The following is a 15,535-nucleotide window of genomic DNA, read 5'->3' as shown; positions in this document are numbered from 1 at the left end:
ATTTTCAGATGTATTAAATCTCAATATTTTATCTCCATGAACCCTCCCCAGCCCCAGGAAATTATGAAAAATAAATTCCGTCAAAATTAGAGACTAAACTATAACAAGAGAAAAACACAGAACCCAGGAAATGAGAGAGAAGCAAAAGGAAGTCCCAGTACAACATTCGTGCAGTGGGCAGAGAAAGCAATGCATTTAGACTGGACTTACTCCAGGAGAAATGTCTCCAAGAAAGAAGAAAAAGAAAAATTGAGCTGCTAAATTATCTGACAGTTTTGTCATGTGAAGGACATTTACAAAGCTTCTGGAAGACAGACTCACTGGCCAGCTATTCAAAGAAAACAATTTCCAGTTTTTAAAGAAAGGGTTATTATAAACTCTAAGAAAAATGAGACCAGGTACGGTGGCTCATGCCTGTAATCCCAACACTTTGGGAGGCCAAGGCAGGCAGATCACCTGAGGTCAGGAGTTCGAGACCAGCCTGGCCAACATAGTGAAACCCCGTCTCTACTAAAAATACAAAAATTAGCCAGGCGTGGGGGCGCAAAACTGTAATCCCAGTTACTCAGGAGCCTGAAGCAGGAGAATCACTTGAACCCGGGGGGTGGAGGTTGGCACCACTGCACTCCAGCCTGAGTGACAGAGCGAGACTATGTCTTGACAAAAAAAAAAAAAAAGAAAGAAAAAGAAAAGAAAGAAAGAAACAAAAACGTCATGTAATCATAAAATACTCCTTGTTTATATAAGTATGTGTTGAATATGGATTCAACCAAAATTTGTGATATAATTCTATTGGGAGCATGAGAGGTATAAAGGAACTAAAGTCCATCTGCCATACGAGGAAGTCTACACATGAGAACTAAAACTGACAAACCAAGGTAAAGCAGAATATTCAGATGAGTTAAAAGTATAAAGTAAACAAAAGAAAAAAATAGCTGGCTGAGGCAGGCGGATCACGAGGTCAGGAGACTGAGACCATCTTGGCTAACACGGTGAAACCCCGTCTCCACTAAAAATACAAAAAATTAGCCGGGCGTGGTGGCAGGCGCCTGTAGTCCCAGCTACTCAGGAGGCTGAGGCAGGAGAATGGCGTGAACTCAGGAGGTGGAGGTTGCAGTGAGCCGAGATTGCGCCACTGCACTCCAGCCTGGGTGACAGAGCAAGACTCTTGTCTCAAAAAAAAAAAAAAAAAAAAAAAGAAGAAAAGAAAAAAAATAGCTAAAAATAATTAGATCCAATGGCTGCTAACAAAATGGGAACAGAAAAGAAATGACTGCTGTTTAACCTGGTCTGACTTCCTAAACTACATACATACATGTAGTATTTGGATAAAAATAAGATATAAAAAAAAAAAAAGACCAAAGGGAACAGGGGAGAAAGGAAAAAAGCACTTGTTAAACAGAGTAAGCTGAAGTGTTCTCATGGAGCTGAAAGAAACAGATCTTGGACAGCTACAAAAGTGTTCTTTTTAGGCAAATGAGAATATATATTATCAAAGGCTAAAAGGAAGAATATTGAGAGGACAGATACAGAGACATGTTTCCATGAAGTATACTGTAGGGTTACTAGGTAGGAGGAGGGGCAAGTGTTTGATGAGAAGGGAGAGAAAAAAAATAAAATAAATCCAGGTTTAGATAAGAACGTTTTCTCCCACACTCAGTTACCTTATTTTGGAGCAATGAAATCAATTTGCAAACTTCTGCCAGTGCAAATTGTTTCACAAACTATTTTCTATGCTTCAAAATCACATAGAAGTTTCTTAAACTGTTTTTTCAATTTTACCACATGGTTCTGTAACTACCTAAAGGATTATTACAAAAAACAAGTAATCTAGAATTGAATATAATTTCTTTAAAAAACATATTGACTAAAACATCAAGTACTTACCCTGTTCCTCTCAAAAAACAAACAGAAATAACAGGATTTCAAACTTGATCATTTTTTCGTGATAGATTTGTTTTTAAAAATACTCCGAACTTAGTATCTTGCTTACCTGCTCAAACTGCTTCATGGCAAACATGACTTCAGAAAAACTGAAAATTAAATGTTTTTCAAATCTGCTCTCAAATATCTGTGACCAAAGTAAAAAATATTAATGTAAGCACACAGAGAGTACTTCCCCATCCCCCCAGCAAGCAGCTATAGAAGGGAATGGCAGGCACACTTCACTCAGTGCTCTGTCCACTTGCCCAGCCTTCTCCAAAGGCGCTTCTACAGATGCAAAGGGCTTCTGCTGATTACACAGGGCTCTGCCTAAAGGCTGCTGAACTCTTACCCAGCTACAGTGAGTTATGAAAGGGCAAACAGCATGATTGTGTATCTTCCCTCAAAGTGTACTGCTGTGCTCCATTAAGCTAGAAACAACTTCACCAACCTATTTTCAATACCACTTCCAAATTCACTAAAATGCAAATCTCATCAAATCATATCCCTGCTTGGAATTCTTTCAGAGTCCTCCACTAATGCAGGATAAAACCCAACCTAACTTTTCAAAGCCAAGCCAGAGCTTTGCTGATATCATGTCATATCATGTGTCCATGTGCCCAGACTGCAAACATTTATGAACACGTCTTTCCTGTTCCCTCTTCTAGTATTTTTAACCCCGCTTCTGACTGGCAGACTGCTTTTCAACCTTTAAGGACTACCCCAAACACAAGTCCTTTGAGAATTTTTCTCTGTTCCTCAACCCCAGGCAGAAGTAATAGTTAAAATTCAATATATCTCTAATAGACACATTGGCTAGACTATAACTACTCGGTTCCAGGCTCCATTTCTCCAACAACTATCAAAACCTACAGGCATCACTGTTCATCCTGGATTACTCAGCTCATACCCAGCACACAGTAAGCTCTACATATTTGCAGAATATGTATAGATTTAGCTTTTGCCACATTTTGCTTATTAACATTACTACATGCAATTCCTATCTCCTTAACAAGATTATAAATTCCTTGAGGGCAGAGCCTTTGTCACACTTCACTTGTATCCCTCAGAAGGTTTACTCAATGCTAAACATATTATTAACTGCTCAATTAATATTTGTTGAAGTAAATTACTTTTTCTATGGTTTCTTTGATGAGGGTCTCCGGCAAGGAAACATTTTCACCCAGGATCAAAGCAGAAATTACATCCAAGAGGGTCTTGCAGCAAGATGTGGAGAGACTGGCTACTTGCAGTGTTTGAGATAACACCTGCAAAAAGATAAAACAATGTATACTCAGTAATCAGCTTTTAAAAAACAGACTCTCGAGAATATTAAGTTGGGAACTCACCTTACAGACATCAGTAGGCATGGTTATCTTTGTTCCACTTCCATGTTTTACAAGTATAAGGTATGTTTCCAACAACCTTTTAATCTGTTCAGAACTTTCACAACAGTTAGTTTTTGTTACTTTTGTATGTAGATCCAAGAGTGATTCCTGCAAACAAAGAATTTAACACAGAGAATAACTATAAAGTATCAAACTCAACTGTTAATACAATAATAAAAACTGTGTGACAGTTCAACTTTTCCCATTCTTTTGCTTTGGAAGAAAAAGCCACATTTACCAGAAGTCACTAATGGTAACAGCTAACATTGACTGAGTGCACTGTTCTAAGTGTTTGTTTGTTTGTTTATTTATTTATTTATTTATTTATTTATTTATTTTGAGATGGAGTTTTGCTCCTGTTGCCCAGACTGGAGTGCAATGGCGCAATTTTGGCTCACCGCAACCTCTGCCTTCCGGGTTCAAGCGATTCTCCTGCCTCAGCCTCCCAAGTAGCTGGGACTATAGGCATGTGCCATTTTGCAGTTTTATTAGAGACAGGATTCCTCCATGTTGGTCAGGCTAGTCTCAAACTCCCGACCTCAGGTGATCCACCCACCCTGGCCTCCCAAAGTGCTGGGATTACAGGCTTGAGCCACTGTGCCCGGCCCGTTCTAAGTTCTTTACAAGTATTTGCTCATCATCCTCACAGCAACCCCGAGGGAGAGAATATTATTACCCCCATTTATTAGACGAAGAGACGGGGGAATCGAGATTTCAAATAATTTTCCCAGGTCACACTAGCAGTAAGTGGAAGGGTCAAGATTCAAATAGGCAGTCTGGCTCCAGAGTCTTCTACTGCATTTCAAGATACCATATCAAATAAAAAATAGCACGAGGGCAGAGGGAAGGAAAATTTCAGTATGTGTAGAGAAGTATAAATAAAACAATTATAAAATATAACTTCTAGGAGTGCTTTGCAAAACTGAGAGCAGAAAGGGTAAATTCTTAGACTCCTTATCAAAAACCCATCCTTAAAGATTAGAACTCACTTGCAAACATTCAAAAAATGTACTAAAATGTTCCTTGGAGATGTAGGATACAGTGGATTTGACCATGTTTTTGAGTGTTTCTCCAATTAACATCCATGGTAGTTGAATTTCTGTTTCAGTGACAGGTCCTAGCTTCTGCAAAATTAGCTTCACTGCCTGTGGGAATACAAGTCATTAACATTAATATATAAACTCTTATTTTCAAGTATTGCTCTGTGAGTCACCATTGTGATGACATTAGCTAAAAATCAGGCCTGTAATAGTCAAGGATATGGCAACTTTGATGGTTACTAATGTGTCCCAAAAGGAACTTCTAAACTAGGATGGGAATTTTATCATTACAACTGTTACCTCCCCACCTGCCCTTGCCCATTAATCAATTTATCTTACCCCCAGCATCCAAAATAAAGAAGACATCAATGACTCTGTAAGTAATATCTCACTGTCCAAGGCCTACATTGGGTAAGCATTGTTACCGAACACCCAACACTCCCCATCCAGGGCTTTCTATTTATTCTAGGTTGTCCTCCCTCCACATCATTTGCCTCATTCTTTTCTACTTTCTGTTTCATCCATCCACATAGATTCTAAGCACCCCTCCCCATTGTGTACCTGGCCTGTACAGGAGTGAAACATATTTCTAACTCCTTTGCACATTTCAAAGAGCAACTGTCCAACGCCTTCGACTTTTTCTGGATGTTTATCAAGATCAAGAAACATTAAATTGAAAAGTGCATTTTTATCAGAGACCTAAAATGTAAAGTAGAAATGGAAAATTATATTCACAAACATAAACATATCCAAATAAAGAACTCTCATTTGCTATTCTACGTATTCTTATTTAAATATACTCAGGAAAAAATTGTGAAAGGAACAGACATTTGTAATGATTTCAAACTACTCTAATAGTGTATTCTCACTTGCAATGTCACACAGAAGAGTGAATTCATTGGTATTATGGGAAGATATGTACTACAAAAAACTACAGAAGTCAACATTCTATCTTCTAAAGTAAATAAATTTGTATTTTGTATTGTATACAGTAAAATATTTGTATTTTGTGAAATAAAAGAAATTTATTATTAATGTTTTTATTACAAAAACCCTCTAAAATTTACTATGAAAATTTTATACAAACACAAGTGACACCGTGCTACCAGTTACTTCCAGGAAACTATTAGAAAAGTTCTTATTAACGTCACAGTTCATGTATTTACTGACTTGAATTAGACAGCACTTTTGATATATACACACTGAAAGCTATCACAAACCTAAATAACAATAGTGACCCAAATTAGATCACATCAATTTGTGAGCAACAAGTAAGTCTTACTGTGAGAAAAATTCAAAATAGTAACAGATTTCTGTTAAGTAATATACAGATACATAGATGAAATTAGCCCATAGTAACCACATTTTTAAAAGATATCTACTTCCATTCATCAGATTATTATTACTATTATTAGTGTGTGTGTGTGTGTGTGTGTGTGTGTGATATGGAGTCTTGCTCTGTCGCCCAGGCTGGAGCACAATGGTGTGATCTCGGTCACCGCAACTTCTACCTCCTGGGCTCAAGCAATTCTCATGTCTCAGCCTCCCGAGTAGCTGGGAGTACAGGTGCACGCCACCACGACCAGCTAATTTTTGCATTTTTAGTAGAGATAGGGTTTTGCCATGTTGGTCAGGCTGATCTCGAACTCCTGACCTCAGGTGATCCATCCACCTCGGCCTCCCAAAGTGTTGGGATTACAGGCGTGAGCCACCACGCCTGGCCTATTCATCAGATTCTTGATGATTAGCAACAAACATAAAATATCAGACTAACCTTTCTCATCAAAAAAGTAAAACTTTCAGCAGCAAAATTTCTTATATGTAGTTTTTTATGAGCCAGGAGTGTGCTGTACATGCTATACATGAAAAAAATAAGATATGTTTCATTAATCATATAATTTTAATAAGTACATACTACATGTCAACAATATGGGCAACAATGTGCTAAGTATGCAAGGAATACACAGCAGGTATCAAACAAATTTAAAATCTCATTCATTTATGGAGACACCCACATGTTGAAAGGAAGACTTGACCACAGATATTAAGAGTCCTAGGACTGGTGGTACTGATTTTACGAACAAGACTCCATGAAAAGGTGCAATTTGTAATGAGCTCTGAATGAAAGAAGAATTAGGTGGGGACCACAGTTCATATTATTGGTATAAAAGCAAGAGTTAAGATGGGGCAGGTGGAAATGATCATGGTCATGACAAGGAGGCTGGTCCATCTAAAAGAGAAAATATGATACAGCAAAGGAGGGCAGCTGTGGATAAAGTTGGTCAGGTAGACAGGTCTAGCTTACATCTATGTAAGCACTTACTCTGTGTTACTCCATTTAGTCAGCACAATAACTCTGTGGGATGGGTACTATTATAATCCCCCCATTCTACAGATAATGAAAGTGAGGCAGAAAGCATAAGCAACTTGCTCAAGGTCAAGCAGCCATGCATCCATAACTAAATAATTACTTATATGTAATCACATTGTTAAATTTGGTCTCCCTAATGATAGAAGGGTATGGAATATATCTCTCCAATTTTTGCCATAACCCCAATACCTAATAGTTCCTTGCTGACAGCAGGTATTAATAAATGTTGGCTGAATGAGAAATGACTATTTTCAGAAAGATTAATTTGGCAGCAATATACGGATAAAATAAAGGAGGAAAGAGTCTGGCAATTCAATCAGAAAGCTGCTCAAGTCATACAAGCTTGGGCTAACAGGCATGAAAGAGACTGGAAGGAGAGGGAAATGGCAAGGAATGAACTCAGTAGACATTTCAGAAGTCCCTGCAATGAAGCTGAAGACCTTGCAGCGGTCCACAAGGCCCTGGATGATCTGGCCCCTTACTACTGCTTCTCTGACATCGCTTAGCTACTCTCGCCCTTATACAGCCTGCTTGCCCACCTACAACTTCTTGCCGGGTATGTGCCCAAGATGTTCTCCCCCTGCTAAAATGTAAACTTTGTGAGAAGAGGGATTTTTATCTGTTTTACCTGTGACTGCATCTCAAGCGCCTGACATACAGACAGTGTCCAATAAATATTCACTGAGCAAATGCGTGAATGACAGAATCAAGAGGATGTGGACACCTCTGAAGACAACTGGGTCAGTGATGTCTGTGATATGCCAAAACTCGGAGACAGGAAGAACGTTAGTATTAATGATAGAAAATGGGCAACCAAACAGGGCCTGGCATATGGCAGACACTCAATACCTATTTACAGAACACATGAATGAATGTACAGATAAGAGGAGTTCATTTAACAGTAAGTGTTGAGTTCAGTTTCAGTAATATGCAAGTGAAAATAGCCAAGCTACTGAAGTTGTCATACCAAAAGCAAATAAATTTAGAACTGAAGAGCCTGACTTAGGAGACATAAAAGTGGCAGCTTTTATGACAGCTGAAATCACAAAACTAAATCAATTATTCCCCAAATTGATTAAACAACTTGTTGGTTGTTTAATGAGATAATATTGGTTTCTAACATATTTTACCAAAAGCTTCATAGGGAACTAGTAAAAGTTGGAAAAAGATTTCTTTCTCTTTCTTCATTCAAAGTTCCTAAAAGAGAAGGGTGGGCTGAGTGAAAGGGGTGGCATAAAACGAAGTCTATTGTCCCATACCATACACACACCATTTATTGGGGGGTAAGAGGCTGATGACTGATATTAAACATTCCTGTGGCAATTACAGAACATGAAAACAACCAGAAGACCAAGTGAAAAATCCCACCAAACCCCAGACTTAAACAGATAGTAAGACAATCTTTGCTTACTTTAAACAAAAGGCTACTACGAAATTCATTCTCTTTCCTTGTCCACATTTACTCACAAATACGGAGTGTCTCTTTCAGCTTAGTAAGTATTAGTGGCTGGGGAAATGTCAATGTTTAAAAAGGGTTCTTAACCTGTCTTAAACCTCGCTTAAACCAGGTGTAGAGAGGATGGCAATACATTACAACCAAACAATTCTGGTAAAAGTTGTGTGACATAGGTGGTTAAAAAATGCCAAGAGGATAGAGAGTATAAAGTTTTACTAATACTTCTGGCGAAGGTGCCTGTTTGTGGAGGCTGTAGGTACCAAGTCAGGCCTTCACAGGTGGGTAAACTTTCAGTAGCTGGAGAGGAGAGATGTTTATGGCAACTCAGAATGGCAGACTAGATTGTGGACCACTTTGGCTGCAGCATCAACTTTGTACATGGAAACAATTAGGCACTGAGCTGGCAAAGTGGTTTGGAGTCAGAGAGAAGCCAGAGAAAAAGAAGCAGGCAATTAAAAAACGTACTAGAGAGAGAAAGGGGTTACCTGTATATATTGGACATGTCCTTCACCATCAGTCTCCACAGGTACTTATAAAGATATGACAACGAGGTGAAAGCCCATTCTAACAACTCTGTGTCCTGAGTCTCCAGGATCGAGGTGATAGTCAAAAAAAACTCTGGAAAGTGTGGGTAGAAATCCATCTGCAGATCTCGTGCCAACTGTACAACCAAACTGGATTAAAAAAAGAAGCAACTGATTATGTGGATTTTTTTTTTTAAAAGGCTGCAAATCTACTTAACGATACTAGGTGGCCTACGATCATAGGATTAATTAGATAAAAATAATTCTAATTCAAGTCTGAAAATTTATAAAACTCTTTAAATCTTAAGACCCCAGCAAAGAAATCAGGCAAGAAGTTACATTCCATCACAAGTTGTAGCCAACTGTTCCTATAATGTCAAAGAAAAATGGGATTATTTTAGTATATAACAAATGCAAAATTATACCCCAAGATTCTACTTTATGGTAATGCAGCCATTCCTAACAGAAAAGGAACATCCTTCTTGTTTCTAAATTATGAACACCTGATCTGAGGCATATGTAGCTTTGAAACACAATCTGAAAAATCAGACAAATAGAGTTACGAGCTTTCTCTCAAGATGCTACTTACTCCAAAAGGGGCTGATAGGCAAAACTGTTCTTAACTTGCAGGTGAGTCTTCAAACTCTGAACTATCTCGTTTTGATGATAGACCAACTGATTGAATGATTGGCATTTGTCAATAACTTCTTTGTAAAATTTTCCTGAGTGGGGGAAAAAAAAAATATGTTCTTTTCTATCACACCACTATTCGGCTGTAAGGAACATATAAAGTGCAAACTATGGGTGAATAAAATAGAAACAATAGAAACAAAATAGAAAATACCAAAGTGCTCCGTGAGGTTTAATTCTCTCCATTTCAGCAGACCCTCAAAAAAGTAGGTTTCAACCTCCTGTCAAGATTAAAGCAGTCCATTAATCAACTCTAAGAAAGCAATGATCAAGGTAAATAGAATAATGATACATTAATATCTTAAGACAATGATACTGAAGAGTTTAAAAACTCCTTTTACTTTTTTAAAATGCCATTAACACACTTTAAAAAGCAATCAGAAGTTATCAATAGATCACTTATAAAATACTGTTTTGTTGATTTGGTTGCAGCAAAAAATTTTCTGGAGCCTATATATATTGTCCACTAAGGCAAAATTATTTTCTGTGTTTTTTTATAATTTTAGGCAAAGAATAAGGTGTTAGTTCTTTACAGTTTCTTCATGCTGCATTTAGAAATATGAATTACTACAACCTTATAAAGAAGTAATATAGCATTCCCATTAAAATTCAACAGTTATACTCTTTGACCCAGGCAGTTCTTGTAAAGTTTGCAAGCCTAGAAGTAAAAGATGCTTATTCAGCTTAACTACAGTGTGGGGAAACATTACACAGCCTAAAATATCTGACAATAGGAAAATGGTTGGAATATCCTGTGGTCTATATATACTAAGGTGTATGATGTGGCTACTAAAAAGAGTGATATCTCTATTGAACTAGAACCACACTGATGATATGCCCCCAAAACGATAAAAGCAAGTTATGCAGTGAGAGGGTATGGTAGGATTCAATTTTCCTTAAAAAACAAAAACCAAAAAAACCCTCTATAAATGTTTGCACACACGAACATGAGAGGACAGTATGGAAGAATACTATACTGAACTGTCAGTGTTGGCTTCCTTGGGAATTAGGAGTGGGAGGAGTGAGATAATGGGCCTTTCATAAGTTTACCACTATGTTACTTAACTTGTTAACACGGTATCAATTACTTTGTACTTTGAAAGGTAAAGCCAATAAATTATCATACACGTATGACATGTATGTATACATGCAGTATGTGTGTGTATAGACGTATAAATAAATGCATACCCCCCAAAAAAAATTCTACCAAAAAGATACATGCACTCATATGTTCATCTCTGCACTATCCACAATAGCAGAGACATTGAATTAGCCCAGGTGTCCATCAATAGTACATTGTATAAAGAAAATACAGTACATATACACCATGGAATACTATATGCCATAAAAAAGAATGAAATCATGTCCTTTGCAGCAACGTGGATACAGCTGGAGTCCCTAATACTAAGCAAATTAACATAGGAACAGAAAACCAAATACTGCATGTTTTCGCTTATAAGTGGGAGCTAAATATTGAGTACACATAGACATAAATATAAGAACAATGGACACTGTGGATTTACTAGCGGGTGGAGTAAGTGGGGATGGGTTAAAAAAACCTACTTGTTGGGTACTATGCTCACTACTATGACAGGATCCATACTCCAAACCTCGGCATCACACAACATTCCCATGTAACAAACCTGCACGTGTACCCCCTGTATCTAAAACCAAAGTTGAAATAAAAATAAAAATATGTGTTTATAGAGAGAGAGAAACAAAGAGAGAATAAACACATAAGCACACATGCAAACAGCATGCCAAATCTACAATCTCAAAAAAAAAAAAAAAAAAATCCTTAAACTGTTCTTTGGAAATCTTTAAAATCAATAGTTAGGCAGAATAGATACTATGTAACCACAAAAATTAGAAACTAAAAATTTTTTTTAAAAAAGGCAGAAAAGAAAGAGATTCCCATTAAATTTTGTTTTAGGATGGGGACGATGGCTCATGCCTGTAATCCCAACACTGGGTGGCTGAGGCAGGAAGAGCATTTGAGCCCAGGAGTTTGAGACTAGCCTAGTCAACAACACGAGATCCTATCTCTATTTTTCAAAAGTAAAATTAAAGAAATTTTTTGTTGTTGTTTTCATGTCCTTTAAGGCATTTTCATGTCCTTTAAGGCAGAAGGAAAATATGCAACACAGTTTAAAACTTAAATGCAGAACATATTTCTAGCCTAGCACAGACCTGGCACATGTCAGCTATGTGTGAGAGACCATGTTGTGTCCTTTTGCAAGGTAACTCTGGAGCTCCTTTCACCAAGAGACGGAGTCTATTTCCTCACCCTTTGAATCTGGCCTGGCCTCCTGACTCACTTTGACTAATAACATGCAATGGAAGTGACTCTGTGATGAACAAAGCAAAACTTTATGAGGCCTTGACAGCTTCTGCCTTCACTCTATTGAAAAGATTCTGCCACCATGAAAAGAAGCCTAGTCTAGCAAGCCACAGCCAACTGTCACACACGTGACAGAGGCCATTCTGGACTATCCAGTCCAGGATTCTAATTTCAGGCTGTCTTCTCTGCCTCCTTAACACTCTACCTCTTGATATTTTCAACTTCTCCTGCGGCTTAAACTATTAACCATATTCTAAATGCCAAATCTGTAATTTCACCTCTGAAGTCACCTATACTCCACATCCATATATACAAACATCTTTTGGACACTATCATTTGGATGGCCACAGGTATTTCAAACTCAAGTCCCAAATGGAACTAATTATCTTATCTTTACAACCTTGTGCTCCTTTACCTATAAATATATCTTGATGAGTAACATCCTCAACCATTCAGCCTTAACCTCATTGTCTTCCTTGCTGCAAACCCAGTAGGTCACAAGTTCTATCCATTCATTCTACTTCCTCAATATCTCTGGAATCCTTCTCTTCTCTCTATCTTGATTGCTGCTACCATAATCATTTCTTACTTAGATCACAGTCAAATCCTCACAACTGGACAACTGAGATTGGATCTCCAAGTTAAAGGCATGTTACACAGGACCTTAAAGGGCTAGCAGAGGAATCATGACATGATGCAGGACTGCAGTCCTGCTCTTTTCTCCACACTAAAGTCAGAGAGATTGAAAATTTAAACCCGATCATGTCATTCATTCCCCTGCTTACAGTCCTAGAACTCTAAGTCCCTAAAGCTTCAGGATAAAACTCCAACTTAGCTTGACATATGAAGCCCTTTACGATCCTTGCCTACCTCTCCAGCTTTATCTCACCAGCTGCCTCCTTGCCCCATCCCAGTCACCATGAATACAAAAAAACACCCTATACACACCTATAACCACACTGGACTGCTTTGCAGTTTCTTGAATGTGACATGCATTCTCTAGCTTCTGTTCCTTTATATAGGCTTCTCCCTCAGCCTGGAAGAGCTTTTCCTGTCCTCTTTACCATGCTAAAACCTATATAAACAAGATTCAATTCAGGTGTCACCTCATCTAGATCACCTTTTTTGACACCCCTAAAGAATGTAGGTTAGGTTCCCTTTACTATGAGTTCCCAAAGCACAATGTGCTCACTTAGACAACATCATTTAACACATTGAATTTACATGGTGGAGATAATATATTCGAAGACACAGTGAGTGGAGTCTGATTATAGTAAAGTGAAGAACAGTAAGAACTGAGATTGCATCTCCAAGGCATAGGCATGTTACACAGGACCTTAAAAGGCTAGGAGGAATAATGACATGATGCAGAAAAAGACTTCTGCATAAAAGGATGACAAGGCCGGGTACGGTGGCTCACACCTGTCATCCCAGCACTTTGGGAGGCTGAGGCGAGCAGATCACGAGGTCAGGAGATTGAGACCATCCTGGCCAACATGATGAAACTCCGTCTCTAGTCTCTACTAAAAATGCAAAAATTAGCTGGGTGTGGTGGTGCGCACGTGTAATCCCAGCTACTCAGGAGGTTGAGGCAGGAGAATCACTTGAACCTGTGAGGCGGAGATTGCAGGGAGCCAAGATCACGCCACTGCACTCCAACCTGGAGACAGAGCGAGACTCTGTCTCAAAAAAGATAAAAATAAATAAATAAATAAAAATAAAATAAAGGGATGACAGAGTCAGAGTACGGTTAGAACTGGAAAATATTATGTAGTCTAGCCCCTTTATTTTTATAAAGGAGAAAATTAAGTCCCGGGAAAAGGGCTTGCTCAAAATCACTTTAAAGTTACAGCTTCGGGAATATGGATCTAGAGCAGTGCTTGGAATGCATATGGGAAAGGGAGAGGCTAGAATCACAAAAGTCAGTTGAAAGTCAAGTCACTTGTCTAATAGAGCTTCACCCAATAGAACTTTCTGCAAAGATGAAAATGTTCCAATTTTATATTTATTCAATATGTTAGCAACTAGCCACATTTGAGCACTCACATTTTGAACTTACTTTAAATCCAATTTGTCATGTGTGGCTACTGTATGAAACAGCACAGGTCTAATGCATTTCATGTCCAAAAAGGAATACCTTGAAAAACAATTCTCTTCTACTAACAGAAGAAACTAAAACACCATGAATACTTGGAAGATTGGCTAGTATCACATTCTCTTACCTCCTCATAGCTTGCAGTTCTATCAATCCGGTGAATAATATCAATATTCACATTCCCCAGTCGTTCAGCAAATGTAAGAAACTGGAAGGGAAAGTATATTTAAGATACATAATTATTTAATATTTATCAGATCTTTAATATCTATTTGAATGCTGCATGTAGGCATCTCTAATCATAAAGGATAAGTGGAAAAATAAACTGAAAAACATAGGGCCGTAAACAAATGTACTGCACCATTCAAAGATAATGAATACTTCTATCTGTTTGCCAAATTTCTCTCAGCTATGTCATTTCAAATAAAATTTCCACTGCTAGACTGGTGAGCCTAGGTGGATGCTGGCAATTAGTCTCGCTAGATCTGTTAGGTTTCATACCCTCTCATAAGCATGGGGACCTAGCAAAGTCGCTGCAACAAAAGTGTTTTTAAACATATACAGACCTGTGATTGTATCCTAACGAAGACCTGGAAGCAATCTATCAAGGGGCCAACAGAAAGTGCTGTATAGTTGCCCTTAGCTGGGAATCACTCACTGCCAGCCAGCTCGCCCAATTCGGTCTTTAAAGATAAAAGACCGGGGGAGAATCGGTCCTAAGCAATCTCCTGGAATAGTGAATTTAATTCTGGACTACAAGAAATCCCCAGGACTGGCCAGACACCATAAAATATGGGTGAAACTTGCTGTCCAGACTTCTTTCCTCCCCCAACCCATGTTTACTACATCCAGAGTCTCCCTCTTTCGTCGGAGCCTCCGGGCAAGTGACACACTCGGCCCAGAAGTCTGAGGCCCCTGGAGTCTTGCTCAGAGCCCGTCTCACGAGGCAAGCAGCGGAGACCCGCGGCTCCCTGCCCAAGCTCCCGCGCTCACCCGGTAGGTGTTCTCGGTCTTGTGGGAAACGGGCTTTGTCTTCATGGCTGTAGAGGGGCAGTGGCCCGTGACGGCCTCGGGAGGGTCGAAGGGATGCAACCGACAGTAAGGAAGGGAAAGAGGCTCACAGGCGGTACTCTCCGATTCCCAAATGCCCAGACTTTCTCACGTGCGACTTGAGCCCCTGGGCGCCGCCATGTTGGAGACAAGGAGGAGCCTGAGTGGGTCACGGGGACGGGAAAAAAGAACGGAGCAGGCGCACCCTTTGTCAGGGGCCTGCAAGAGGCGGGGCTGCGGACACAAGGGCGGGCGTTTGGGGGAGGTGTTCTTTTCACACCCATTGGTAAAGGTTTAGAAGATAAATGTATTTTCATTATAAAATAAAGCATACCTGTCATCATTATCAACTGTCCCATCATCATTACTGTCCCTCACTATGTGCCCTGCACCGTGCAAATATCCTTTTATCTATAATTTCACAGTAAAGATTATTAGGGATGTTAATACAAAGGAGGTACTGCATCTATCTATATATCTATATCTATCTCTCTCTATATATAGAGAGAGAGATAGCTTTTTTTTATTATTATTTATTTATTTATTTATTTATTTATTTATTTATTTATTTTTGAGACGGAGTCTCACTCTTGTCACCCAGGCTGGATGGAGTGCAGTGGCGCGATCTCGGCTCACTGCAATCTCCGCCTTCCTAGT

General features: G+C 38.9%; 1 protein-coding gene across 1 annotated transcript in view; it reads right to left on the bottom strand.

The window, feature by feature from the left end:
- The window catches only part of UTP20 (UTP20 small subunit processome component), a 109,438-nt gene extending 94,394 nt beyond the window's left edge, over positions 1 to 15,044 (bottom strand). Inside the window, exons 1-11 of the mRNA XM_010357205.2 lie at positions 14,822 to 15,044; positions 13,956 to 14,036; positions 9,547 to 9,613; positions 9,292 to 9,424; positions 8,664 to 8,852; positions 6,126 to 6,207; positions 4,913 to 5,050; positions 4,301 to 4,456; positions 3,273 to 3,419; positions 3,057 to 3,191; positions 1,994 to 2,071 (exon numbers count right to left, since the gene is read on the bottom strand). Coding sequence (XP_010355507.2) covers positions 1,994 to 2,071; positions 3,057 to 3,191; positions 3,273 to 3,419; positions 4,301 to 4,456; positions 4,913 to 5,050; positions 6,126 to 6,207; positions 8,664 to 8,852; positions 9,292 to 9,424; positions 9,547 to 9,613; positions 13,956 to 14,036; positions 14,822 to 14,866 — 1,251 coding nt within the window. The 5' untranslated portion in view covers positions 14,867 to 15,044. The remainder of the gene's footprint in view (positions 1 to 1,993; positions 2,072 to 3,056; positions 3,192 to 3,272; positions 3,420 to 4,300; positions 4,457 to 4,912; positions 5,051 to 6,125; positions 6,208 to 8,663; positions 8,853 to 9,291; positions 9,425 to 9,546; positions 9,614 to 13,955; positions 14,037 to 14,821) is intronic.
- Positions 15,045 to 15,535: the final 491 nt, after the last annotated feature.

The sequence above is a fragment of the Rhinopithecus roxellana genome, chromosome 10 (genome assembly GCF_007565055.1).
Source record: "Rhinopithecus roxellana isolate Shanxi Qingling chromosome 10, ASM756505v1, whole genome shotgun sequence".
NCBI lineage: Eukaryota > Metazoa > Chordata > Mammalia > Primates > Cercopithecidae > Rhinopithecus > Rhinopithecus roxellana.
The sequence above is the reverse complement of the archived record's forward strand: the minus strand, read 5'-3'. Positions and strand labels throughout refer to the sequence as shown.